Raw genomic sequence first — 27,137 nt, 5'->3', positions numbered from 1 at the left:
GACTTAATGACCTTTTAAGAATTGGATCCCTCAGTAAAGAAAGGTGTTTTTTGAAACTTGAATATAGCATTTCAGTCCTGTTAATATTGCTCATGACCTTAAATACCACAGGAAACACTAATAGAGGTATAAGTATATTCCATATTGCTTAAGACCTTCAGAATTATGTTTTTATTCTTTCCATTTAATCAAATTAGTCAAGCAAAAAGAAAACTTTTGAAAGTTACAATACATATAGTTATATAGCTACAGACTGGGTCAGTATATAAATACCAGAAGGTAACCATATTACTATTTAAATGTTTTGCATTTTAACTATCTTTATATGCAAATACTGAATTATGTTAACTAATTTATATTTTATTTAGTGTTAAAACAATGTTTTTAATTATTTACCTCTGAGAAAATCTTTAAAATCCTTGAGGCCCCATATTTCTCCCTAGGCTTTCCAAATTTTCAAGTTTACTACATTTCCATGAATAAACAGTTTACTCTGAGAATAATGGTATGTCATGATTTAGTGTCTTACATTGTTATCAGATTTTTATACTTTGCATTTTGCTAATAGTACACATACAATTTTTGAGGTTTCTTGTCATCACATATAACACATTTTATATATAATTTTGAGAGCTAACGCATATCATTTGATAAGCCCTGTATCAATGTAAAAATGCACTTACATTAATAAGTATGCCATATCATGAGATCTTTGAAACAAAAATTGTTCTTTCCATGACACAAATCTTTGTAGTACTTCCTCAGCATTCCCCTTAGTTGAAATCTTATTTTGATCAGACCAGAGCTCCAAAGAAGTTAGCTTGACAGTCACTTTAAGCTGGGAAAACATCTAAAAATAGAAGATACACCACATACAGGTTAGGTCTTCATAAGTAGTTTATTACTTCTCTATACATAATGCTAATATATTCAATTTATTCATTTTTGTAGATGGAATCCATTGGTGGTTGAAACTAGTTGGTAGGAGTAAACTTTTTAATAAAATTGCAAATGCCATTTATAAATATAAATATAAATGTTATTGCATTAGTAGGAATGTTTAATATTTAAACATAAATACTTACAATGTTGATAAGACCAAAGATATGGACAACTTTCTCAGCTGCAACTGCCACTTCAGAGCCCATATAATCAAACTGAAAGATAAATTTCATTTCACTATTAAAAATTACTAAACTATCACATTTTAAATGGATATAAAATGTTAGAATAAGGTAGTACTCAATGAAAGGAAAAAAACAGAATTAAGAGTTATCAATTGCTTAGGAAGTTTTAGGCTTCAACCTGTGGAGCTTATGTATTAATCAATAATATTAAAATGAGAAGGTTGTGATTATTTTCCTCTTCAACAATATGAAAATGAAGGGTTGAAAGGTAAGTTTCCAAGATTATAAACTACTAAATATAAGAATCGGGACTCAAATCTCTAATGTATTAAGTCATTTTTATCTGTTTTATCTGCCACCATTTATCTTCATTGCAATAAGATAATTTGACTACATATCCTTGATAAACAATGTGCCATAATAATAAAAAAATTCAAGCAATTGTCCTCATTCAAGGAGACAAAAATCACATATTTTCTTTTTTTTTTTTTTAAAGATTTATTTATTTATTTGACAGAGAGATCACAAGTAGACAGAGAGGCAGGCAGAGAGAGAGAGAAGCAGGCTCCCTGCTGAGCAGAGAGCCCGATTTGGGACTCGATCCCAGGACCCCGAGATCATGACCCGAGCCGAAGGCAGCGGCTTAACCCACTGAGCCACCCAGGCGCCCCAAAAATCACATATTTTCTCTTAAATATTTTAATTATATATGTACACATATTTCTAAGTTTTTGCTGAAAACATGAAAAGTGGCAACATGAGATCTTCAACAACCTGCAGCAGGTCTGCTGAGAATTACTAACAAAAAATAAAATTTAATGGATAGAGTTGTCTGATATAGACAAAAGAGATGTTATACTCCTGGGTCTCTAGAAACTATTTGTACTTTGCTATTTCTCTGTATGTAATCTTTCCCAATAAATCATATTGTATATTTACACCATGCAGCATGTGTGGCATAAATGAAGCCTTATTATCTGTATATATATCTATATGTGTATTAAAAAATATATATATATTTTCAAATATACATGGAAGTTTTATATAAATTGACCCATATTAAAAAGTTATTTGAATATACATTGAGTGTCACTTAGATCACATTGTCCAACTATAAAGCAATCATGCTATGGTAGACTTGATAAAAAATATTTTAATAATGTTATTTCTCCTTACATGGGTAACTCTATTGTGGCTGTGTAAGATAATGATCTTATTCTAGGTAAATGCACACTGGGAAAAAAGCTCCATGATGCAATTTACAACTTTTAAATAGAGCACAAGTGATAATGGGATAGAGTATTAATAAATCTGAGTAAAGAGAGTATAAGTGTTTTTGTCTTACTCTTATTGTAACTTTTTTGTAAGTTTGAAAATATTTCCAAATAAAATATTTATAAAGTGAAGATAAAATTAAAATGATTTCAGATGAGTAAAAGCTGAACCAAATTCATCAGGCTAAACAGAATTTTCAGAAACACAGACTTATAAGAAGGAAAGAAGAGCTTTGAAAATGGTAAACATGAGGCAAAGGATAAAAGGAAATATTTAGATCTTTAAATAATTTTTTATAAAAACTACAGGAAAAAATAGGCAAATAATAAAGAAAAAAATTTAATTTTATTATCAGGAGATAAATTTTATGCACACATTTCATGTTTTTTAAATATATATATATGTATATATATATGTATGTTCTTATACTTTTGTTTTATATATGCTATTTTGCAAGTTATCTTATAATGTTTTCCCACATGCTAATGAAATGTTTCTATTTAATTTTAACATTTGCTTAGTGTCTGATTAAATTATGGCACATATTGACAGACCTTATAAAAAAATACCAGTGATAATGAAAAAGATTTGTTCATTGCTACCCATAATGACTTTGCTAAAACTGATTATATAAACAAAAACGTCCCTAACTGGGGTTCCTGGATGGTTCAATTGGTTAAGCATCTGCCCTTGGCTCAGGTCATAATCTCGAAGTCCCAGGATGGAGACTCACTTTGGGCTTTGAGTCGGCTTCTCCATCTGCTCCTCACCCTGCTCATGCTCTCTCTCTCAAATAAATAAATAAATTCTTTAAAAAAAAAAAAAAGTTCCGTAACTAAATGAATATCCCTAGGACTACTTCTTCCCATTTTTAAAATATAAAATTTCTATCAAAGAATCTAAGAGAATCCAAGAAATTATAAAGCATAAAATAATCCTAAAAAAGATATTTTAACAACAGGAATCTCCAATTGAATAATAAATTAAATAACATATTTTAAAACAAAAACTAATTTATGTAAGATTCTTCAATATTTGGAGTGGATCTAGAAATATATGCAGCTCATTATAACTGACTGGATTATAATGTAGTAGAACACTTCCATACCACAAATTACACATTTTTGCTAGAATTCTATATTGATTTTGAAATCAATACTATACATACTAGTCCCCCAATGCCAATGCAAAGGTGATTGACGTTTCTTTATGTCCTGCTACACTCAGACACATATTTTGAATGGAGTAAAATATATCTGTATTTCAGACAAGTGGAATATTTATTTTCATACTCCCTTTGAATTTAAACACAAAACAAAGATATTATCAATATCAATAATGCATACCAAAGCTTTATCCATAATGATTTGTATTTTCAGAATTTTTTTCAAAAGTTCATCTGAATCTTTCTGCAAAACAGAGGACATGAATTAAATAAAATTAAAAATAAAAAATAAAACATTTTATAAGAAAAAAATCTTATATTGCTTTTCTCACACACTATATATACACACACACACACACACACACACACACACACACAGAAAGAGACAGATGATGATAGACAAATAGGTAGATGATAGATATATGGGATAATTTGCTACAGATACATAAAGACACAGGTATAGGTAATAGGAAAATAAGAGGATGGAGGCCCCTGAAAGAATTAGTAGGTGAGATTCCAAATTAAAATTTTGGGAATAAATCAAAAGCTTTTATCTTATATGCTTTATAGTTAGAATCCTCAAAAAAGTTGGTGAAATGAGGGAGAACCCATGTTTCCTTTTTCTCAAAACCTTTTTCTTAGACCTTCCTCCAGCCTTCAAGCTAAATTAACTCCCATCATATTTCCCCCAAACATTGCTTTTAATTTCTCATTATTTTTATACTTTTAACTATTTAACTTTAAAAGTTATATTAATTGATACTAATGTGTACACCCATGCAACCATTTCTGTAATTAAGATAATTTCTGTAATTAAGAATGTTTCCATCACACTCTTCCAAGTCAAGAGCCCACATGACTCAAGGCAATCAATGATCTGCTTTCTCTCACCATAGGTTAGAATAATCTATTCTAGAATTTCATAAAACTGGAATCATATGCTACATACTCATATCTGGCTTTTTTCACTCAGCATTCATCTGTTACATTGTGATTATTAATAATTCATAGTGTTTATTGTTAAGTAGTGTGCCATTTTAGAAATATATCCCAATTTGTTTATACATTTATCTGTTGATGATAACTTGGATTATTAAGAAATTGTAGCTATTATAAATAAGACTATGCATATCCATGTAGCAGTCTTTTTGCAATTATGTTCTTTAGTTTTTCTTGGAATATCCTCAAAAATGGAATACCTAAGTCATACGGTAATTGTGTATAAAGTAGGACAAAAATGCCAGATTGCTTTCTAAAACAGTTTGATCACTCTGCATTTTTACCAAGAACTAAAAAGAGTGCCAATTACTCTACATTTTTTCCTGCATTTGGTATTATCAGTATTTCTCATGGTACCCAATCCTATTGGTCTGTAGAGTTATCTCATTGACATTTTAATTTGCAGTTCCCTGATGATTAATGAATGATATTGAACATCTTTCCCAATGAACATCTTTTACAGGCTTGCGTCTCGTTAATTTGGTTTCTCTTAAGTTTCCTATAAATTTTATGTTTAACCTTAACATTTAAGTCTATGCTTTAATTCAATTTTCCTGAATAAGGGCCAGAATTGATTTTATTTCTGTGAATATCCAGTCTTTTAGCACCACTCATTCAATAGATCATTTCTAGTCTTCCAAAGTCCTTATTAGTACCTTTGTGGAAAATCAATCAGCCAATAGCATGTGGGTCTATTTCTGATCTACTACTGATCTATATGTCAACATTTATATCAATAATATTATGCATATCTAGGGACGCCTGGGTGGCTCAGTTGGTTAAGCAGCTGCCTTTGGCTCAGGTCATGGTCCCAGCATCCTGGGATCGAGTCCCACATCGGGCTCTTTGCTCGGCAGGGAGCCTGCTTCTCCCTCCGCCTCTGCCTGCCATTCCGTCTGCCTGCGCTTGTGCTCTCTCCCTCTCTCTCTCTCTGATAAATAAATAAAATCTAAATAATAATAATAACAATATGCATATCTATAGCAAGGGTCAACAAACTATGCCCCGAGATATAGCCACCTGCCTTATAAAAAAATTTTATTGGAAAAGAGTCACCCCCCTTTGTTTATACATCTTCTATGCTGTTTTCATGCCACAAAGGCTAGGTGAAGTAGCTGCAACAGACCACCTGCCCCACAAATCTTAAATATTTACACTGTGGCCCATTAAAAAAAAAACAATGTAAGTCCTTCATTTTGTTCTTGTTTTTGAAAACCATGTGAATAATCTATGATCTTTGCATCTCTCCTTATAAAATTGAGAACCAATTTCCACAAAAATGTTTTCTGGAATTTCAATTGGGATTACACTGACTCTACAGATCCATTTGAGGAAACTAAACGTTTTAACATCAATTTCTTTCTTTCTTGTGACCCTGCTAGACTCTCTTTTTAGTTCTGATAACTTTGGTGGAAATTGTATAATATTTTCTATGTACTGAGTTAGGTCACTTAAAAAAAAAAAGACATTATTTTTCTTTCAACACTGTATGCCCTTTATTTTTTCTCCTATTGAAACTCTAGGAAAAAGTTGGCTGGAAACAGTGAGGGCAGACAGCCTTGCATTATTCCTAATCTTACAGGCTATTTTAGTCAGTTCAGGCTCTAATAAATATGCCAGAAACTAGGTGGCTTAAACAATGTACCCTTACTTCTCACAGTTCTGGAGGCTGGGAAGTTCAAGATAAAGGCACCAGCAGGTACGGTGTGAAGACAGCAAATGGCTATCTTCCTCTTATACGCTCACGTGAGGGGCACAGACAGATCATGGATGTTTTCTACATTCTAGTTTTTATCATGAATGGGAGTTGAATTTGACCAAATGACATTTCTGGAACTATTGATATGGTCATGTGTCTTTCTACATAAATCTGTTAAATTGTTTCATTCCTGTTCTGCTCTACTCATTTAAATAGTGCTTCAAAGTCCCATAGATACTATAGTCTCAAAATTCTTGAAAAAGTATGAATGTTTTTAAACTATAATGGCAACTTGACTAGATAAAAAATTGTTGGGATTTTTATGCCTTCCAGAGAAGCCACTCTATACACCCTAGATATACATTACACGCTATCTTATAAGCACTTCATTTGGCAAAGGCTAAAGCCAGACTATTTCTCTACTTTTATGGGTGATTTTGAGGCCAAGATGCCTTTGAGATAGTTCATTATCTATTTATAAAGTCTAATATATTAATCATATTGTATCTCAAGTTGCCAGGTTTCTTAAGAATTTTTTTTAATTCAGGAGTATTTTTAAAAATTTTATTCTTTAATAGAAATATCTTGGGTGCTACTTTATTCATTAATGTCATTTTTACTATCTTGAATTGCCATTATCAGCCTTTCATACTCAGTTATTCAGGGTTCCCCAGAAAAACAGGACCAGTAAGATATATATGATTATTTCTTATAATTAGATTATAAGGAATTGAATCACATGTTATGGAGGTTAGCAAGTTCAAAAGCTAGAAAGAAAAGGCCAGTAGGCTGGAAACCTAGTAAGAACTGACATTATACTTTAGGTCTAGAAATCATCAATTTAGAGATCCAGGGTGAGCTGACGCTACAGTTTCAGTACAAAGGTAATCATCTGGAGAATTCTATCTTACTAAGGGTGTGGTCAATCCTTTTGTTACATTCAGGACTTCACCTGATTTCACGAGGCCCATCCACATTATGGAGGACGTTCTGCTTTATTCAAAGGTCACTGATTTAGATTAATCTTATTCAGAAACGACCTCACAGGGGCACCTGGGTGACTCAGGGGGTTAGAGCCTCTGCCTTCAGCTCAGGTCATGATCCCAGAGTTCTGGGATCGAGCCCTGCATCAGGCTCTCTGCTCAATGGGGAGCTAGCTTCCCCCTCTTTCTCTGCCTGCTGCTCTGCCTACTTGTGATCTCTCTCTGTCAAATCTTTAAAAACAAACAAACACACAAACAAACAAAACGACTTCACAGGAATTCCCAGAAAAAATAACTATCTCGGCCATGTGGCCCTGTCAAATTGACATAAGTTGTAAGTTGGGGTTTTACCACAATGTCTACCATTATTCAGTAGTTCTTTTATCAATGTCTTTCATTTTAAAATTAGTTTTATTTTTCACTTACATTTATTTCCTGAGCACTTTCAAGGAATTTTTAAATAGACTATATGAAGGTAGACCATTAAACTACTACTGAACATATCTCTGGGGTCATATTCTCTGGGTTTGAGTTTTAATGCTACATTTACCAGAGAATTTCCCAAGATAATAATTTAAATTCTCTAAATCTCTATTTCCTGATATATAAAGGGAGATAATGGTAACATTAAAATGGCTTAAAGAACTGGAAAGATTGGCTATATGTATAATTGTTATATATATGTACATATATATTTATATATACACACACATATAAAGCTTTTAGAACAATATGTGGCACCTATGAGGCAGTATATACAGTCTTTTCATTCAATTTGGATTTTGTGTTTTTTCTATCCTATATTTTATGTTTATATTTCATATACTCCATGTTTATTCCTTTCAAATTATTATTATTTTAGAATATATATAGTTCTTTCAAGTCAAACGATTCTTGAACAGTGCGTGGGGATTAGTGACTTTTATTACACTTTTGCTTTATTATAAGAAATGGCCAATAATGGGTTGCCTGGATGACTCAGTTGGTTAAGTGTCTGCCTTCAGCTCAGGTCACGATTCCAGGGCCCTGGGGTCAAGTCCCACATTGGGCTACTTGCTGAGCTAGTCCCAAGTCAGGCTTCCTGCTCAGTGGGGAGTCTGCTTCTCCCTCTGCCTGCTGCTCCTCAGCTTGTGTGCTCTCTCTTTCTCTGACAAATAAAATCTTGAAAGAGAGAGAGAGAGGGAAGGAAGGGAGGGAGGGAGGAAAAAAGGAAGGAAAGAAGGTAAAGAAAGAAAAAAAAAAGAAAGAGGGCAGGAGGGAGGGAGGAGGGAAAGAAGGAAGGGCCAATTATCTAAAAATGTTTGCATCCTTCTCTAAGAGAAGATGTCAATGAGACACCTGCCCAGGCTCAACTGCATGGAAGGGGATGTACATACCCTTTCCCCCTTACTCTAAAATCAAATAAATTAGTATGGTGTCCTTACGAGCCCCCATTCAGAGCTAGGAAGGGAATCAACTATTAGAGTTTCATCCACTTTGGTATTTTCATGAGCAAGACATAAACCTGTTAAGCCACTGACAGAATTGTTTACTTCAACATCTGGTGGCATTTGACGGAATAGTGATTCTCATGAAAAATACAGATTGAGAACACCTGTTTACACAATTCTTCCATCTTTTCATTTGGTTGAAAGTTCACAATATTTGACAACTATTGTTTTTGGACTTGGTTGTATTTGTGTCTGGCTACTATCTTCAATTAGGATGAGATTAGAGTCTCTTTCTTCCTTTTGTGGTTTGCTTGTTTTATATATTGGGAAGAATATTTCACATTAGGAAGAAATGGTTTTTAGTAAAAACAAAAAAACAAAAAACCCTCAATTCTGAAGTTCTAGATTGGTATAGAATTACAGATTGGAAATTATTTTGTCTCACTAATTGCCCCATTGCCCTTCAACTTCCAGTTTTGCTGTGGTAAATTTTCATGCCATTCTGCATTCTGGTCATATATAAGAAACCAATTTTTAAAATATCAGTCTAGAAATCACCTAAAGTAATTCTTTTTGAAAAGATTTTTTTAATTAATTAATTAATTAATTAATTTATTGGAGAGAGGGAGCGAGAAAGCACACAAGCAGGAGCAGAGGGAGAAGAAGGAGCATATTCCCCACTGAGCAGGGAGCACAATGTGGGGCTCAATCCCAAGACCCTGAGATCATGACCTGAGCTGAAGGCAGAGTCTTAACCAAATGAGCCACCCAGGTGTCCCAATCTTAAATAATTCTGAGAATTTTTCTTAAATTGTTTTATGAGTTATTCAGTCTAATTTTCTCTATTTATTCATACTGAGACTTCTATCATCCATATTGTTACTTTATTTTTTTAAAGGTTTTATTTACTTGAGAGAGAGAGAATGAGTATGGGAGAGGGCCAGAGAAAAAGGGAAAAGCAAACTTCCTGCTAAGCAGGGACCCCTATGTAGAGCTCTATCCCAAGACCCCGAGATCACCACCTGAGTGGAAACCCAGATGCTTAACCAACTGAGTCTCCCAGGGGGCCAGCCATGTTATTATTTTAATTCCATTCCTTATCTCTCAAATTTCTGTCATCTATCTTTGTTCTTTCTTTTTGTGTAATTTCTGGAATTTTATCCTTTGAAATTTCTATTGAATTTTTACATTTTTATTATCCTACTTTTCATTTCCAACAACTGTTACTTATCCACTCAAAGTTATTTTTAAAATATCACTTCATTCTTGTTTTGTGGATAAAATATTTTTTCTACCATGTGTCTTCCTCACCCTCTGTATTCTTTGGTACTTCAAACTTGAAAATTTTGATTTATTCATGTCTCTACCTTTCATACTAACTTATTTTATCATATGTTTAGTGCCTCTTCATATTAGCAGTTGAGCATTTAATAGCTTATTTCAACATCACTATGACTACATATGGAGTTTATGAACTTTTGTCTTTACAAAGAATAATTTTGTCTGGGTTGTTGGTTGGGAAAACCCTACTGTTAATGTGGTTAGTTTTTGTTCTTATTGTTTGTTTTTTATTTTGGCTGATTTGATTCCCTCCTGAAGAGGAGGTCTTCCAATATACTTCTTACAATGTGTAAGACTGGTTCCCAATATCCAGTGTGCCAGGTTTAACTTAATCACACTAGTTTAGTATGGTTTTCCTCCTCTATTGGGAAATACAATAGAACATCCGTGCCTGGTGTCCCCATTTCATAGACTCCCCAAGGAAAACAGCTTTCAACGATCTGTCCGTCTACATCAGAGACAATTAGTTAAGAAAGGAAATGAAGGTTTCTTACTTACTTACACAACTTACTTTCAACCAGTTATCTTCTTAGGCCCACCTTTAAAAACCCTAGGGGAACTGGACGTGCAATTCCAGAAACATCTGAATAGTACTGCAGTATTTCAAGTTTCCTATAGTCTATTCCAATTACTAGTTTAGAATTCAGGTTCTTAAACCAGCTGTCTGCTATTCGTTGTCCATTGTTACTACTCCTTTCCTGTTTTTTTTTTTTTTTTTGTTTGTTTGTTTGTTTCTGTATGTTTTTGCCATTTTAAAAATCCATTTTCATTTTAGGGGGGGTTTAAGGAAGGGATGAGTAAATGCATGTGACCAAGATGCTTTCAACAGATAAGCCCTTTACTGTATTTTGTTTGGTTTCTGTCTACTTTTCAACTCTGGTTATGATGAAGTTGTTTACCTCGTTTATAAGTTTTTTCTGTTTACTTTCAAAAATATACCAATATATCTAAATTTTAAGCTTTTATTTTTTCTGTTTCTTTTAAAAATCTGATATAGTAAAGATATTAATTTTATATATCTGTGCTTGTAAAAGCACTGGTCATATATGAAAGCATGCCTAACCTAACTTAAAGATAAGTCTACTAAATTCAGGATGAAAGACAATTATCGACTTACTTCATGAAAAATAAAATTCACAAACACATATCAATGCTTATTTATCTCCATTCCTGCAGTGATAATTCTGGTTACTTCTTACGTTCTGAAATTTTTGTCTCTATTTTACTTCATTATTACATTTTGTTTTGTACTCAGATTTTCCATCATTACTTGCAATTACCTTGCTCCACTACATTAGAAACTATAGTGAGTAACTACTAATAGTAGTGATTTTTATTGATCAGTTTTTTAATTTGTCCACATACTAAGTAATTTCTACTTATAAACTTTTTAAATCTTTGAAATAACTGTATGAATTAGGAAAGTAATATCATTATTATTATTTATTATTATTATTATTATTTCACAGATAAGAACATTTAAACACAGAAAGGTTATGTTATTTGCCCAGGTTCTTGTGGGTAAAACAGACAGACTTGGAATTCAAACCAAGGCAATTGGGACAGCATGTTATCTGTATGCTGTCTAATCTTTAACTTCTTGCTGATTCTGGAGGGGGATGACTTCAAGTACTGTGTTATTTGTCTTTTCCAAAGTTATGTCCATCCCTTCAGGTTCTTCCTCTGCCACAGAGGAGTATTCATGCACTCTTTTAAAGTTTTTCAATTTACTTATGTGATAGTGCTCTATTTCACAAGTGAAAATTGTTTCAATTGTATCTCATATTGTATCTCAATATGCAGGTGATTTCCAGAGTTGGCATAAAGTTTGGGGTCACATTTGAGTTTTATTAAAAATGAAATTTTCATCTCTCTATATAATTACATTTTATCATTTTTTTGAGTTTCAGAAAGTATAGTTTTATTAATCTGTTTTCATACCACTTATTATCAAAATAAATAAAAGCAAATTGAAGCAATAAGGAGACGGAGTTCATCAAAAATTCTATTCAGGTTTCATTCATAATTATTTTGTTTTGCTTCTCTTCAATGTGATATCCAATTGTGATGACAGTGTGTGGACAGATACTCATTTATTTAACCACCGATGATAAAATATAAAGTTGTAGAAATGAAGAGGAAGTTAGGATATATATAGATATAGGTATATACATATATATATCTCAAAAAAACCTTGAGAAATATGCTTACCTTTGTATGTAAGCATTTATAGTCAAAGTGTAATTTTTCAAAACTGTGGTACATTCATGCAAACTGGTTACTTAATGTGAAAATATAAATATGCAAATATGACATAATTGTATAAAATATGTACATTTTAAGTTTATGCATATATATATATGAAAAACTATAGAGCAGTATACATCAAAATGATCACAGTGGAGGGGTGCCTGGGTGGCTCAGTGGGTTAAAGCCTCTGCCTTCGGCTCAGGTCATGGTCCCAGGGTCCTGGGATCGAGCCCCGCATCGGGCTCTCTGCTCAACGGGGAGCCTGCTTCCCCTTCTCTCTCTGTCTGCCTCTCTGCCTACTTGTGATCTCTCTCTCTGAAATAAATAAATAAAATCTTAAAAAAAAAATGATCACAGTGGATACCACAGCAATGTGCATTTACCTTTAGAAACTAACATTATGGTCTATGCTTTTTTCCTTGAAAAATGCATATGTTTAATATTTTAATAGATACTAACATGCATATTATTTAATTGCAAATAATAGTAAGTGTAACATGATGTGTATTATCCTCTTAATAGCAAAATGGAAATTTCAAAGAGGCATATGTGGTTCTATCATTTTTTGTTTGAAAAAATATATTTGTAAATCTACATTTGTAACCAGATACAGAAAAAGAATTGGAACAAATAATCCAAAATTCTAAGCACTATTTCTAGATGATGATCTTTGGAATAATTTCTTCCCTCTTTTCTATTTTTAATTTTTTATCAAATAATAAAGAAAACATGTATTGTGAAGGAACACACAAACAAACTAATAATAAGCAAATTTGGATATCATTATATTAGTATTATGCAAATTTGGTAACAATGAAACTGTGTTTATATGCATAAAAACACCTCCAATTAGGGAAATGTGAGTACTTTGATTTTTAAATTATATGTGATTGTATCTATTACAGTTTCTAAATATTATGAGTAAACAAAAAAATATTTAAAATAGGCATCTTACAACAGAAGGTTTTAGTATAGTATAGTCAATATCAGTTAAATTTTTTTCCCAAATATAACACATCTCAATGTGAATAAATTTATTAGCAGTAACACAAAGATTTCATAAAAGGAGTTACTTACTTTTGATTTCACAAGGATCTTGTAGGACTTTTGTACCAAATGTGGCATAAGAAAATTTTCTTTTGAGGGAGAAAAATCATTTTTATCATTATTTATTTGATAAAGCATGTGCTCATATACAGTTGTAGATTCCAATGGCTCAATGCCATAACTGACATTCTCCAATTGCAAAGATCCCCTAGATAATTAAACACATAAAAAAAGAAATAAAAAGATAATTAATATAGATTTTCCACTGAGAATATAAATCACCACTAAATAAGAACATTTCATAGAAATTTAATAGTGGTCTTTGTAGTCTAAAGTCTAAGAATCATCCCTTCTTACATGGATAAACTTTCAAACTTAATTTTACCATTTTCTGTCTATTATGTCATTTAGGATTATTGTGGTTTTAGTATGACTGAGGAATGTGAATATTCCTCATACTAGGGGGAGTTTTCCTGCATAAATTCTATGACTGCGATCCTGGGATGGAGACAAAGAAATAAGAAAAATGATAAGAGGAGGAGGAAGAGATAAGTATATGAGAAGAAACAACCAAAGTCTATTTTCTTTGCTTTCACTCTATCCTTCAAGATGTTTCTAAAAATTAAAGAGTCATGCAAAATTTTTAATCATGTATGCCTCTGGAATATGCCATTACCTGAGTCCAGAACAGATGCTAAGCGTCACAGCTGATTTTGGAACTTCTGTGGCATATCCTTGATAAAAGCAATGGCCCTAAATGGGAGTATATGAAGATACATTTATGAATGATTTTAAATAAAGTTTTTGGTTTACCGTTACTTCCTACTCATCATCAAACATTCAGATTTAGTCATTACCATATATTATTCACCAGATATCCCACTTCCTTGTTACCTACCCATAGCCTATTTCTCTTAAACCACTTTTACCTACAAGTAATGACTCTTGCTGTTCTTCTGCAAAATAATTCTTGCTATAATTCTAAGTTTTTGAAGAATAACTTTCTTATCTTTTCTTTCTCAGCCACAATTTTATTGTTTTTTTTTTCTAACTTGTAAACATTTTTTCTGCTTTACTCTGTTCTATGATCTTGGTTTATTTTACAGTATTATGTTTAATGACTCGGATTTTTTTCTTCTATCAGGTTAATTTTTTTATTTGAGTATAGTTGACATTCTTGAATATATAATCTATAACTCCTAACTCAATATAAATAATATTAATTTGACTTCCAATGTGAACATTTCACTTTTTTTCTAAGTTACCCAAAAGTATACTGATATTTCCTCATTTTTATTTCTCTTTAATATCTCACCATATTATTCAATCTATTTAATATTTCACCATCATTAGTTCAAGCTCTCCTAACCATGAACTTTCACAGCATGAGTTTATCCAGGCCTGCCCCTAATATTCTCATTCATTGAATATTCCCTTTTCCTGCCTTAAAAATTTGCTGATCTCTAGAGTCCAACCTATTCCTTTAATGCTGTGCTATAAAAACTTCAGTGTTATCACATTCTCGCCTATGAATTAGTTTATATGTTATTCCTCCCAGACATACCTCTCCATCAGGAACCATTCATTTTTTCTTAAAACTAGGCTTAACTCCCATCCACCACCCAGTAAATAGTGGCAGAGCATCCTCTGACCCAGGCCAAGGAGCAGCAGCAACCACCTCTTCCTGCACTAGTTCCAGCAGACTATGCTACAATTCCTTCACAAAAAGGTATAAGGCAAACCATGTCCCAACCTTCTACCCAGCAGCAGAGAGTAGTTCAGACTCTGTAGCTTCTGGCCTTGTGCCAGCGGAGAAAATGAGCCTCATAAGATAATTCTCAACACTCCCAACACAAAGCACAAAAAATGACCCAGATAAGAACTTTCCTCACCCATGGGGCACTAACAGAGAGAGTGAGAAGTGCACTGACAAGCTTAGAGAAGAGACAGAATAAATGTTCTCTATCCCATGGGACCTTCATCAACCAACCCCACCTAGCAATGCCAAGACCCAGGAAAGTAGCTTTTACCACTAGAGGCTGCACCAGCAAAGATCAAACGGGCACTTGAGAAGAGCCAGAAGAATGAATCACAATATAATAGTATTAATCCCCCCAAAGTGAAATTTTTATTGGTACAACAAACCACAATAAATTTAAACTTAACCTGGGTTACTGTCTAAAAACTAGATTTGAATGCTAAGAATACAACCAAAAATCATATGCCAAACCAAGAACAAAGAAAATCACAAGAATGAGAAAAAAAAACAACTGATAACAATATTGAGATGAGTCACATGTTGGAACTAACAGATTTTAAAGTAGCTGTGAAAATATTGCTTCTGTAACCAATTACAAATAATGTTGAAAAAATTAAAGAGCAGGAAATAAATAGAAGCCATAAAAAAGATAAAAATATTTTAACTAAACAATATAATAAACAAACCTACAAAAATATTTGTTAGGCTCATAAGTAGAGTGGAGATGGCAAGGACAGAATCAGTGAATTTGAGAACAGATCAACAGAAGTTGATCTGTATATAATAGAAGTTGATCAATATGTAAAACAGAGAAAAATGAACTAAGAAAATGAATAGAGCCTCAAGGAACTTGGAACAATAACAAAAGATCTAAAATACATATCAGAATCTGACAAGAAGAACAGAAAGAATTTGGGGCTAAAAAGTATTTAACAAAATAAAGGCTAAAACTCTGACCAGAAAGATGGTAGAACAGGAAGCCCTGAACCCTCCATCCCTTAAAAAAACAAAAGCAAAAACAAAACCAAAACAAAACAAAAGAAAAACAAAAAACAAAAAACTAATTCAGCAGCAATTCACAGACATATTTCCTTTATAAGGAAACAGAAACTAATAAAAGGCCCCTGCAAACTCTGGAAGAATGCAAAATCAGACTCACCCAGCCAATTTGAAGATTTGGTATACCCTTTCAACAAGGACACTGCCCCAGTCCACTGCAATATGATCACAAAAAGACACTCTGGCTCCCAGCTTGACCCGGAGCACGAGAAGGGTTTGTCCATGTCTAGTGCCCCAATTTTTCTGGTCTGGAGGGGTTATCCAAAGAACTAGAACCCTTTTCTCCTGTCTTGGAGCTCTAATAGATTCAGCAAATTCTAGCCAAAATCCAGGCAAAAATGGAGATGGTGACTTAGGCTAGTAGACACTATTGATTTCTCCCCCTGTGTCCCCACTAAACACAGATTAAATGGACAAAAAGATGCCAGCTCTGCTTCTCCCTGGGGAAAAAAAAGTTGATCCATGCATGCAGTTTTCTTACTTCACCAAAAATTCCCAAAGAATTGGCATCTGTCTCACCAATCCTGCAGTATAGACGGACCAAGCACGGTAGAGTTGCCAGGGTGAGAATAGAGGCAGAAGCTTGTGAGGGTAGATGCTACTGATTCTCTCTCCTGCCCAACACAGAGCAGAAAAAGACAGATGCATGTTTCCTCTTGGAGAGATAAAGATTTGGTAGAGGCCCCCATAATCATTGGCCAGGATGACTTGTTAGGATCCTCTTATGTGCAGGGCCCATCAGTTTAAGACTGTTCAAAGCAATTAGTTTTGCCTAAAGAGCAGAAACCAAAGCAGAGTCAAGTAAAATGAAGGATCAGGAAAAGAAGTTTCAAACAAAAGAAATATCCCTGGAAACCAATTCTAATGAAGTTAATTTAAATAGTTTACTTCACAGAGAACTAAAAATACTCCAAGAGGCAAGGGAGCAATGCTTGAACAAAGTGAGAATTTCAAAAAAGGATAGAAAATATTTTCTTAAAGTATGAAACAGATGATAGAATTAAGATGGAGGAGGGGAAGGGGACCCTGAACTTGCCTTATCCCTTGAACATTGCTAGGTAAATATCAAATTATTCTGAACACCCAATAAATCAATCTGAGGACAGAGAACAAACTGTACATCTACAGGTAGAGAGAAACAGCCACATTGTGCAAGGTAGGAACTGCACAGATTTGATTTGGGGGAGGAGAGAACTGTGGGTGCTGTGAAGGGGAGGGAACCCTGATTACGGAGAGAGGAGTCAGAGAGAAAGAGAGGAAGAGAAAAAGAGTGAAAGTGTGCACAAGGGATTGCACAAGAAAAACTGTCCCAAAACCACTGACTGGGAAAAGGAGAGAGACTGATTACTACAAGTTTTTGTAAGCAGCAGAGCTCAAAGGATGAAGTTTTAGAAGTCCACACCATCACTGTAGTGGTGCCTGGTGGGCTTAGCAAGTGGGGAAGGTGGGCAAAAGTCCAGGAACAGGCAGCACGGTCTGAAAATCCCATGGGTTGAATGGGGAAAAACAGTTCCCCTTCTTTGAGTGCATTTGGGACTGTTGGAATTGCCTTTCTAAGGACAAAATAATTAGTAGTGTCAATGTACTGCCTTGTTCACTAGCACAGAGACAGAGACACCAGCTGAGGGCAGTAAACCTTAACTTTACCATAAACTCTGAACTGCTGTGTGGTCATATGACTGGTTTCGGGGACAAACTGGCACTGACCACAGTGTGGCAAGACCCCTAACAGATCAGCATGTGTCTATACTACCTGGAGTATCTGGGTGGCTCAGTCGGTTAAGCATCCAACTCTTGATTTTGGCTCAGATCATGATCTCATGGCCCTGAGATTAAGCCCCACATGGAATTCTGTGCTCAGAAGGGAGTCTGCTTAAAACTCTCTCTCTCCTTCCCACTCTGCCCCTTCTCCCATAAATTAATTTAAAAATATTTTTTAATAAAATATCTATACTACCCAAGGCAATCTGTACATTTAATGTAATCCCTATCAAAATGCCAACATTTTTCACAGAGCTAGGTTAAACAATCCTAAAATTTGTATGGGAAAAAAAAAAGACCCCAGATAGCCAAAGAAACCCTGAAATAGAAAAGCAAAGCTTAGAGACATCATGATTCCACGCATCAAGATATATTACAAAGCTGTAGTCATCAAGACAGTATGCTACTGGCACAAAAACAGATATATAGGTCAATGGAACAGAATAGAAAACCCAGAAATGGATCTATAATTCTATAGTCAATTAATCTTTGACAAAGTAGGAATAAAAGTCTTTTTCTAATAGAAAAGAAACAGTCTCTTCAACAAATGGTATTGGGAAACTGGACATCGGCCTGCAAAAGAATGAAACTGGAACACTTTCTTACACCATAAACAACAATAATCAAAATAGCTGAAAGACCTAAATGTAAGATAGGAAGCCATCAAAATCCTAAAGGAGAACACAGGCATAAACCTCTTTGACACTGACCACAGCAACTTCTTACTAGACACTTTTCTGGAGGAAAGGGAAACAAAAGCAAAATTGAACAAGATAAAAACCTTCACAGTGAAGGAAATAATCAACAGCACTAAAAGGCAGCCTATGGAATGGGAGAAGATATTGGAAAATGACATATCTGATAAAGGATTAGCATTCAAAATATACAAAGAACTTATCAAACTCAACAGCTGAAACCAACAGTCCAATTACAAAATGGGCAGAAGACATGAATAGATACTTTTCCAAAGAAGATACCAGAGGGTTTATAGACAAATGAAAAGATTCTCAACATCACTTATTTTCAGGTAAATACAAATCAAAACCACAATGAATTGCCACCTCACACCTGTCAGAATGGCTAAAATTAACAAATCAGGAAACAACAAATGTTGGCAAATATGCAGAGAAAGGGTAACCTCTTACACTGTTGGTGGGAATGCAAATTGGTGCAGTCACTCCAGAAAACAGTACGGAAGTTCCTCAAAAATTTTAAAATACAACTACCCTATGACCCAGGAACTGCCCTGCTAGGATTTTGCCCAAAGAATATAAAAATACAGATTTTAAGGGGTACATGCACCCTGATGTTTATAGCAGCATTACTATGGAAAGAACCCAAATGTCCATCAGCTGATGAATGGATAAAGAGAAGATATGATGTGATTTTTTAATATATAATGGAATATTACTTAGCCATCAAAAAATGAAATCTTGCCATTTGCATGAGGTGGATGGATCCAGAATCTATTATGCTAAGAAAAATATGTCAGTAAGGAAAATACAAAAACTATATGATTTCATTTATAAGTGGAATTTAAGAAACAAAACAGATGAACATATGGGAAAGGAAAAAAAAGGGAGGGGGGAGAGAAGCAAACCATAATAGATTTTTATTTTTTTTCATAAGAGCCTCTTAGCGATAGAGAACACACTGAGGGTTGATGGAGGGGAAGCTGGTGGGGGATGGGTTAAATGGGTGATTTATATTAAGGAGGACACTTGCTATGATGATCACTGGGTGTTATACGTAAGTGCTGAATCACTAAATTCTCCTAAAACTAATACCACACTTTACTATGTTAACTAACTAGAATTTAAATAAAAACTTGAAAAAATAAAGTACCAAACAGAAATCACAGAGCTGAAACTCTGAAACTGAACCAAAAAATTCACTAGAAAGTTTCAATAATAAACTAGATTAAGCATAAGAAAAAACAACTGAACTCAAAGACAGTTCAGAGTAGGAAAAAGAAACAGATTGAAAGAGTGAAGAAAACTTAGGGGACTTATGGAACACTATCAAGAAGAACAATATACACATAATAGGAGGCTCAGAAAACAAAGAGAGAGAAGGAAAGAAAAATGTGACATGATAAAGGAGTTAGCTAGTGTTGTAGTGATAATCCTATTGAAATATATAAATGCATCAAATCCAAAAACTATATACCTTAAACTTACACAATGTTATGTATCAAATACATATTTTTAAAAAACAGAAAGCTTATTCAAATAAATAATGGCTTGAAACCCTCCAAATGTATAGAAGAAAATTAATATCCAGATATAAAAGTTCAAAAGACAGCAAATAAAATGTTCCTAAAGAAATTCACATTGAGCTATATTATAATTAAATTGTCAAAAGTGAGATATAAAGAGAAAATTTTGAAGACAGCAAGAGAAAAGGGATATATCATATGTAATGGAACAACATTAAGACTTTCAGTAGATTTTTCAGCAGAAACCTTGCAAGCCGAAAGTCTGTGAAATGATATATTCAAAGTACTGAGAAGAAAAAAAGTCAACCAAAAATATACACTACAAATCTGAAGAAATGAATAAGAAACTTCTGTTTCCTGGTTCTGCATGTGAGGAGCTTGGAAGTCAACATTCTACCATAACAGAATGCAAAAACCTGAACAGACTGAAAAATCAACAAGTCTTCTTGGATTTGCAAGAGAGGCAAGGACCCAAGGCAAAAATCACATACTCCAGGGTTGAAGAGAACACAGAGAGTTGCAGATTACTGAAGTAGAGAATCAGTAGTGAAAAGTGCTACTGGAACCAGTACCACGGCATGTAATCCCGATTATTATTATTTTTTTAAGATTATTTTTAAGATTATTATTATTTTTTAAGATTTTTAAGATTTAAGATTACTATTATTTTTTTAAGATTTTTAAGATTATTTGAAAGAGAGAGACATCACAAGTAGGCAGAGAGGCAGGCAGAGAGAGAGAGAGAGAGAGAAGCAGGCCCCCTGCTGAGCAGAGAGCCCAATGTGGAGCTCGATCCCAGGACCCCGGGACCATGACCTGAGCTGAAGGCAAAGACTTAACCCTCTGAGCCACCCATTGGCCCCTGTCATCCTGATTATAACTGATGAAATGTTAGATCAGTATGGACAAATCTGGAAAAAAAATTCCAGAGAACTCACGAGGAAGCCCCCACACTTTTGCAAGATTTACCTACAGGAGCTTGACAAAGATGCCACAGTAAATATCAGAGAAAAAAGCCCTCATATTATCAGCAATGGGAGGGGAAAAGAAATCATTCTGAAATACATCAGATACTCTGTTCATAAGAGAACCTGCATTCAGGGGAAATAAAACTGAGAAACACCTGTGAATGCAGAGGCATAAGTTTACTACAAAATTGAGACTTAATCATAAGATTGTAGGATACCTCCTCTCTCCCCCCATCTCACCAGCACTAAATATGTTTGTAGCAGTTTCTTGTACCCATTACATCATGTCCAACTAACAAGAAAAAGGTTACAAGGCATACCAAAAGTCAAAAAAAACAATTTGAGGAGAAAGAGTAAGCATCAGAATCAGACATGGCAAAGAATGTTTCCCAAGTCAGGGTAGCTCTCACCACTATACCTACATGTCAAGACATACAAATGAGAGTTTCTCAAGTAGAAATGAAAGGGTGATAAACAATGATAGAAGGGCATAAAAATGAATGAAACTCATTGGTAAGGGTAAATATATAGAAAATACTGAATACTCTATTTCTGAGATACTGGTGGGTAAATCACTTTTAATTCTAAAATGAATGTTAAAAGGCAAAATATTAAAACTATAACTAAAATAAGTTTAAAAATACATAAATATAAAATAATGTAAATTGTGACATTAATAACATATGTGTGAGGGGGAGTTATAAATTTCTAAATGTTTTTATGTAATTGAAGTTATTTGTTTAAAATACACTGTCATAGCTATACAGTATTTCATGTAAGCCGTATGGTAACCAAAATGAAAATACCAATAGAAATTACACAAAAGGAAAAGACTAGGAAATAAAAAGATAAAAAAAATCAATAAAACACAATAGAATACAGGAAGATAGGAAAAGACAGACAAAATAATTACAAAACAAACACAAACCAATTAATAAAATTTTAATGCTAAATAACTTCACTATCAATAATTTAAATGTAAACTCCATAAACAAAAGACATACAGTGGCTGAATAGGAAAAAATACACACACACACACACACACACACAAATTGGGCATGGAGCCTACTTAGAAATAAACAAAAGCTAAAACCAGAAGAATAAACTAAAGCCAAAGCAGCAAAAATAAAGAAATAACAAATATTAGAGCAGAAATAAGTAAATAAAAAGGGCAACCTTCTCAGGTCCCCTCTTTCTTTGGGAGCTTTGTATTACCACTCAAGAAGAAGAAGAGGAAAGAAGAAGGGGAAGAAGAAGAAAGAAGAAAGTAACAGAAAAAAAATCATGAAACTTAGTCGCTTTTATGAACTTGATAAATAAAACTGACAATGGGCACCTGGGTGGCTCAGACGTTAAGCATCTGCCTTCAGCTCAGTTCATGATCCCAGGATCCTGGGATTGAGCCCCACGTTGGGCTCCCTGCTCTGTGGGAAGCCTGCTCCTCCCTCTCCCACTCCCCCTGCTTGTGTTCTGTCTCTCACTGTCTTTCTCTGTCAAATAAATAAATAAAATCTTAAAAAAAAAAAAACTGACAAATCACCAGCCAAAACAAGAAAAAAAGAGAAAACACAAATAGACAAAAGGAGAAATGGAAGCAAAGAAATTAAAACTGAGGTCATAAAAATAAAAAGGATCAAAAAAGAGTACTATTAATAATTATACACCAACAACTGATTATTATAGAAAATGGACATGTTCTTAGAAACATGTTACCTACCAAGACTGAATCATGAATAGAAATTTTTTTAAGAGTTTATTTATTTATTTGATAGAGATTACAGGTAGGCAGAGAGAGGAAGGAAAGCAGGCTTTCTGCTGAGCAAAGAGCCCAATGCGGGGCTCGATCCCAGGACGCTGGGATCATGACCTGAGCCAAAGACAGAGGCTTTAACTCACTGAGCCACCCAGGCACCACCATGAATAGAAAATTTGAACAAACCTAAAACAAGCATGGAGTCTTGATAAATCAGTAGTAGAAATCTCATAAGAAAGAAAAGCCTCAAGCCAAATGAACTAATGAACTCTTCCAAACATTTAAGTAAAAATCACAACATTTCCCATACTTTTCCAAAACATTAAACAGGAAGAAAAACTTCAAAACTATTTTATGAGGACACCATTACCCTGGTATAAAACCCACATAGTCCACAAGAAAACTATAATAACCTTCATGAATATAAACACAGATTCTCAACAAAATACAAGTAAATCAAATATGATGTCATCCAAATATGTAAAATGATTATTATCAAGACCAAGCTAGATTATCCCTTTAGTGCAAGGATGGTTTAATTCACAAAAATCAATTAATATGATAAACCATATTAATAGTACAGAGTATAAAAATCACACAATCATCTGAATACAGTCAGAGAAAAAATAGCAAAATACAACATACTTTCATAATAACTCTCAAAAAACTAGGAATAGAAGAAAATTACCTCAATATAATAAAAAGCCTATTTATGAAAGGCTAATTATGAAACTAATGTTATATTCAACAATGAAAAACTGAAAGCTTTTCCTCTAAGATCAGAAACAAAGCAAGGATGCCCATCTCACCAGTTCTATTTAACCTAGGACTGGAAGTTACAGCAATTAGAAAAGAAAAAGAAATAAAAGGCATCTAAATCAGAAAGGAAGAAGAAAATTGTCTTTGTTGGCAGAAGACATGATCTCATATATAGAAAACCCTAAAGATTACACACACACACACACACAAGAATTCAATAAAGTTGCAGAATACAAAATCAATACACAAAAATGCAACTAGTTGTATTTCTTTACTAACAACGATCTATAAGGGAAATTAAGAAAACAACTCCATCTGCAATGGTGCACACATATGCACACACACACACACACACACACACACACATACACAAAACCAATAAAATATCTAGGAGTAAATATAGCCACGGAAGTTAAAGACTTGTACTCTGAAAACTAAAAGTGCTGATGAAAGAAATTAAATAAGACACAAAGGGAAAGACATTCTGTGTCCATGGATTGGAAGACATAACATTGTTAAAACTGTGGAATAGGCATTTTCCCGAAGAAGATACACAAATGGCCAACAGGTATATGAAATATACCCAACATCACTAGTCATTAGGGAAATACAAGTCAATGGCACAACGAGGTATCACCTCACACCTGTTAGGATAATTATTATCATATTAAAAAAGACCTGAGAATTGCCAAAGATGTAGAGAAATTGGAACTGTTGTACACTGTTAGTGGGAGTAAAATATGGTGTAATTACTACAGAAAACTGAGTGAAAGTTCCTCTAAAAACTAAAAAAATGAATTACCATATGATCTAGTGATGTCACTTCTGTGCAGTTACTCAAAAGAACTGAAATCAGGATCACAAGGAGATATTGGTATTCTTGTGTTGACAGCAGCACTATCCAAAATAGACAAGATGTGGATACCACCTAATGGTCCACCAATAGATAGGTAGATAAAGAAATGTGGTATATACATTCAATGGAATACTATTCAGCCTTATAAAAGAAGTAAACTCTGCAATATGTGACATGTATGAACCTTGAGGACATTATGCTAAGCAAAACAAGCCAGTTACAGGAGACAAATATTGCATGATTCCTTTTATAGGAAATATAAATATTTAAAATGTTCAAATTCATACCTCCAAAGACTGGAATGGTTTTTTCCAGGGGTTGGGGAAAGGGGGAAATGGATAGTTACTAACCAATGAGTACAAAGTTCCAGTCAAGAAAGATAAGTTCTAGCATCTTCTATAAAACATCATACTTATAGTCAGTAATAATGTTATGTATATATAAGATTGGTTAAGAGAGTAGAACTCATGCTAAGTATTTTATCACATAAAATAAAATATAAGTAAAAATTAAGAAAAAGAAATATGGCTGAATATTTCACAAATCAATGAATGACATAAACATTTGGATTCCATGAGCTGTGTGAACTGAAAAGGTAATGGATCCAAAGTAACCCACAACAACAAAAATGCTAATTAGGAATTAGAAAAAACAAAAAAAAAATATCTTCAAAGTAACCTAAGAACAGTGTTACATAACCTATAGAGGAACACCAATTTGAATGATAGCAGATTTCACATCAGAAGTAATTAAGGCTAATCGAGTCCCACATCAGGCTCCCAGCTCCATGGGAAGTCTGCTTCGCTCTCTGACCTTCTCCTCGCTCATGCTCTCTCTCACTGTCTATCTCTCAAATAAATAAATAAAATCTTTAAAAAAAATAAAAAAAAAAAGAAGTAATTAAGGCTAGAAAGGCTAGAAAGAAATGCCACTTCCAAGTACTGAAAGAAAGGTACAAACATAAACTCTATTATCTGGGAAATTTATCCAATAAGAATGGAGGAAAAAGAGAGACTTTTTCAGACAAAAGAAAACCAGGAGATTTTATCACTAGCACACATATCCCTAAAGAATATCAGAAAGAAATTCCAAAAATGCGAATGACTATCGCAAGAAGATATGGAACATCAAGGATTTGGGAAAACATAATAGGTAAAAATAGTGGTAAATATAATGGACTATCTTTTCCATCATGAATTTTTAAAATCATATTTAGTAGTTGAAAGAAAAATCATACAATATCATGGGATGTTTGAGATATGGAAAGGAATATTTTGGCAATTATATTTTAAAAATGCAGAGGATAAAGAAACCTACATAGAAATAATTTTTAGTATTTCAGTTGATCTAGTAAAAGGTCCACAACAGTACAGCTATTATAAGTTATATATGTATACTGTAATATCTAAAGCAAATGTTAAGAAAACTATAAGGAAAATACATTAAAACACTATAAATAAGTGATGCAATTCTAAAAATATTCAAGTAACAAAGAAGAAGGCAATAAGAGAGGAACAACAGAATGAGAAACACAGGTAAAAAAGAGAGAAATACATATGTGTGTTACGGCAAGCAAAATTCCTAACATATAAGTAATTAAATGTAAAAGTCTAAAAACACCAAATAAAATACTAAGTGCTAGGATAGATAGGAGAAAAGAAATCACCATGGCCCAACTATTCTTTATAGGAAACTTAACTTCAAACATAATAACGTAGGTAGGTTGAAATTAAAAGGATGGAAGATATATACCATCAAAATATTTATAAAAAATAAAGAGATAAAGTGGACTTATTAGCAAAGAAACCTACTAGGGACAAAGAGACTCACTACATATTCATGAAAGCATAAATCCATCAAGAAGACATGACAATCCTAAATGCATGGGCATCAAAAAATAGAACTTCAAAATATGTGAAGCAAATACTGATAGAGCTAAAAGAGAAAGACAGAAAAACACAATAACAAATGATGGATTCGATACACTGCATTCAGTTATTGATATACTAGACAGAAAATCAGTAAAAATACAGAATTGGACAACAGCATCAATCAACATGATCTACATGACATTTATGGAGGACTCCAACCCAACAGCAGAATGCACATATTTTTCAACTATCCAAGAGCATTCATTAACACATATAATATACTGGATCATAAAGCAAACCTTCACCAATTTATAAGAGCTAAAATCATATAGAGTATATTTGCTAACCGAAATGAAATCAAATTAGAAATCAGCAGACAACACGAAAAATCTCCAAACACTTGGGAATTGAACAACACACATTTTAAAATTCATAAGTCAAACAAGAAGCTTTGAAGGAAATTTTAAAAATATACATAACTGTATTAAAATGAAAAAATATTTTTTCAGGTTGCAGCTCAACCTGTGCTGAACAGGAAATTTTAGCACTAAAATGCTTACTTACAACAGGAAAGAGGAAAGGCCACAGCTTGATGATATAAGTGTTTCCCTCAACAGTTAGAAAAGAATGGGAAAATAAACCCCAAGTAAGGCATAAGTGAAAAAAATAATAAACTTAAGGGCCAATGCTATGACAGTAAAAATAAGACAACAGAATGGAGAAATCTGGTTCTTTGATAAATTCAATACATTGAAAAAATCTCTATCTGGACTGACAAGCTTAAGAAGAGAGAAGACAACAAACATTGATGTCAGAA

At 33.5% G+C, this 27,137-nt stretch overlaps 1 protein-coding gene across 1 annotated transcript in view; it reads right to left on the bottom strand.

Moving 5' to 3' along the window:
• LOC122890375 (A disintegrin and metallopeptidase domain 3-like) overlaps positions 1-27,137 on the bottom strand; it is a 120,380-nt gene that overhangs the window by 74,717 nt on the left and 18,526 nt on the right. Inside the window, exons 5-9 of the mRNA XM_044225999.1 lie at positions 13,993-14,069; positions 13,347-13,524; positions 3,749-3,811; positions 1,086-1,157; positions 684-850 (exon numbers count right to left, since the gene is read on the bottom strand). Coding sequence (XP_044081934.1) covers positions 684-850; positions 1,086-1,157; positions 3,749-3,811; positions 13,347-13,524; positions 13,993-14,069 — 557 coding nt within the window. The remainder of the gene's footprint in view (positions 1-683; positions 851-1,085; positions 1,158-3,748; positions 3,812-13,346; positions 13,525-13,992; positions 14,070-27,137) is intronic.

Source organism: Neovison vison, chromosome 11 (assembly GCF_020171115.1).
Source record: "Neovison vison isolate M4711 chromosome 11, ASM_NN_V1, whole genome shotgun sequence".
In the NCBI taxonomy this organism is placed as follows: domain Eukaryota; kingdom Metazoa; phylum Chordata; class Mammalia; order Carnivora; family Mustelidae; genus Neogale; species Neogale vison.
Note: the sequence above shows the minus strand (reverse complement) of the source record. Positions and strands in the feature narration are given on the sequence as shown.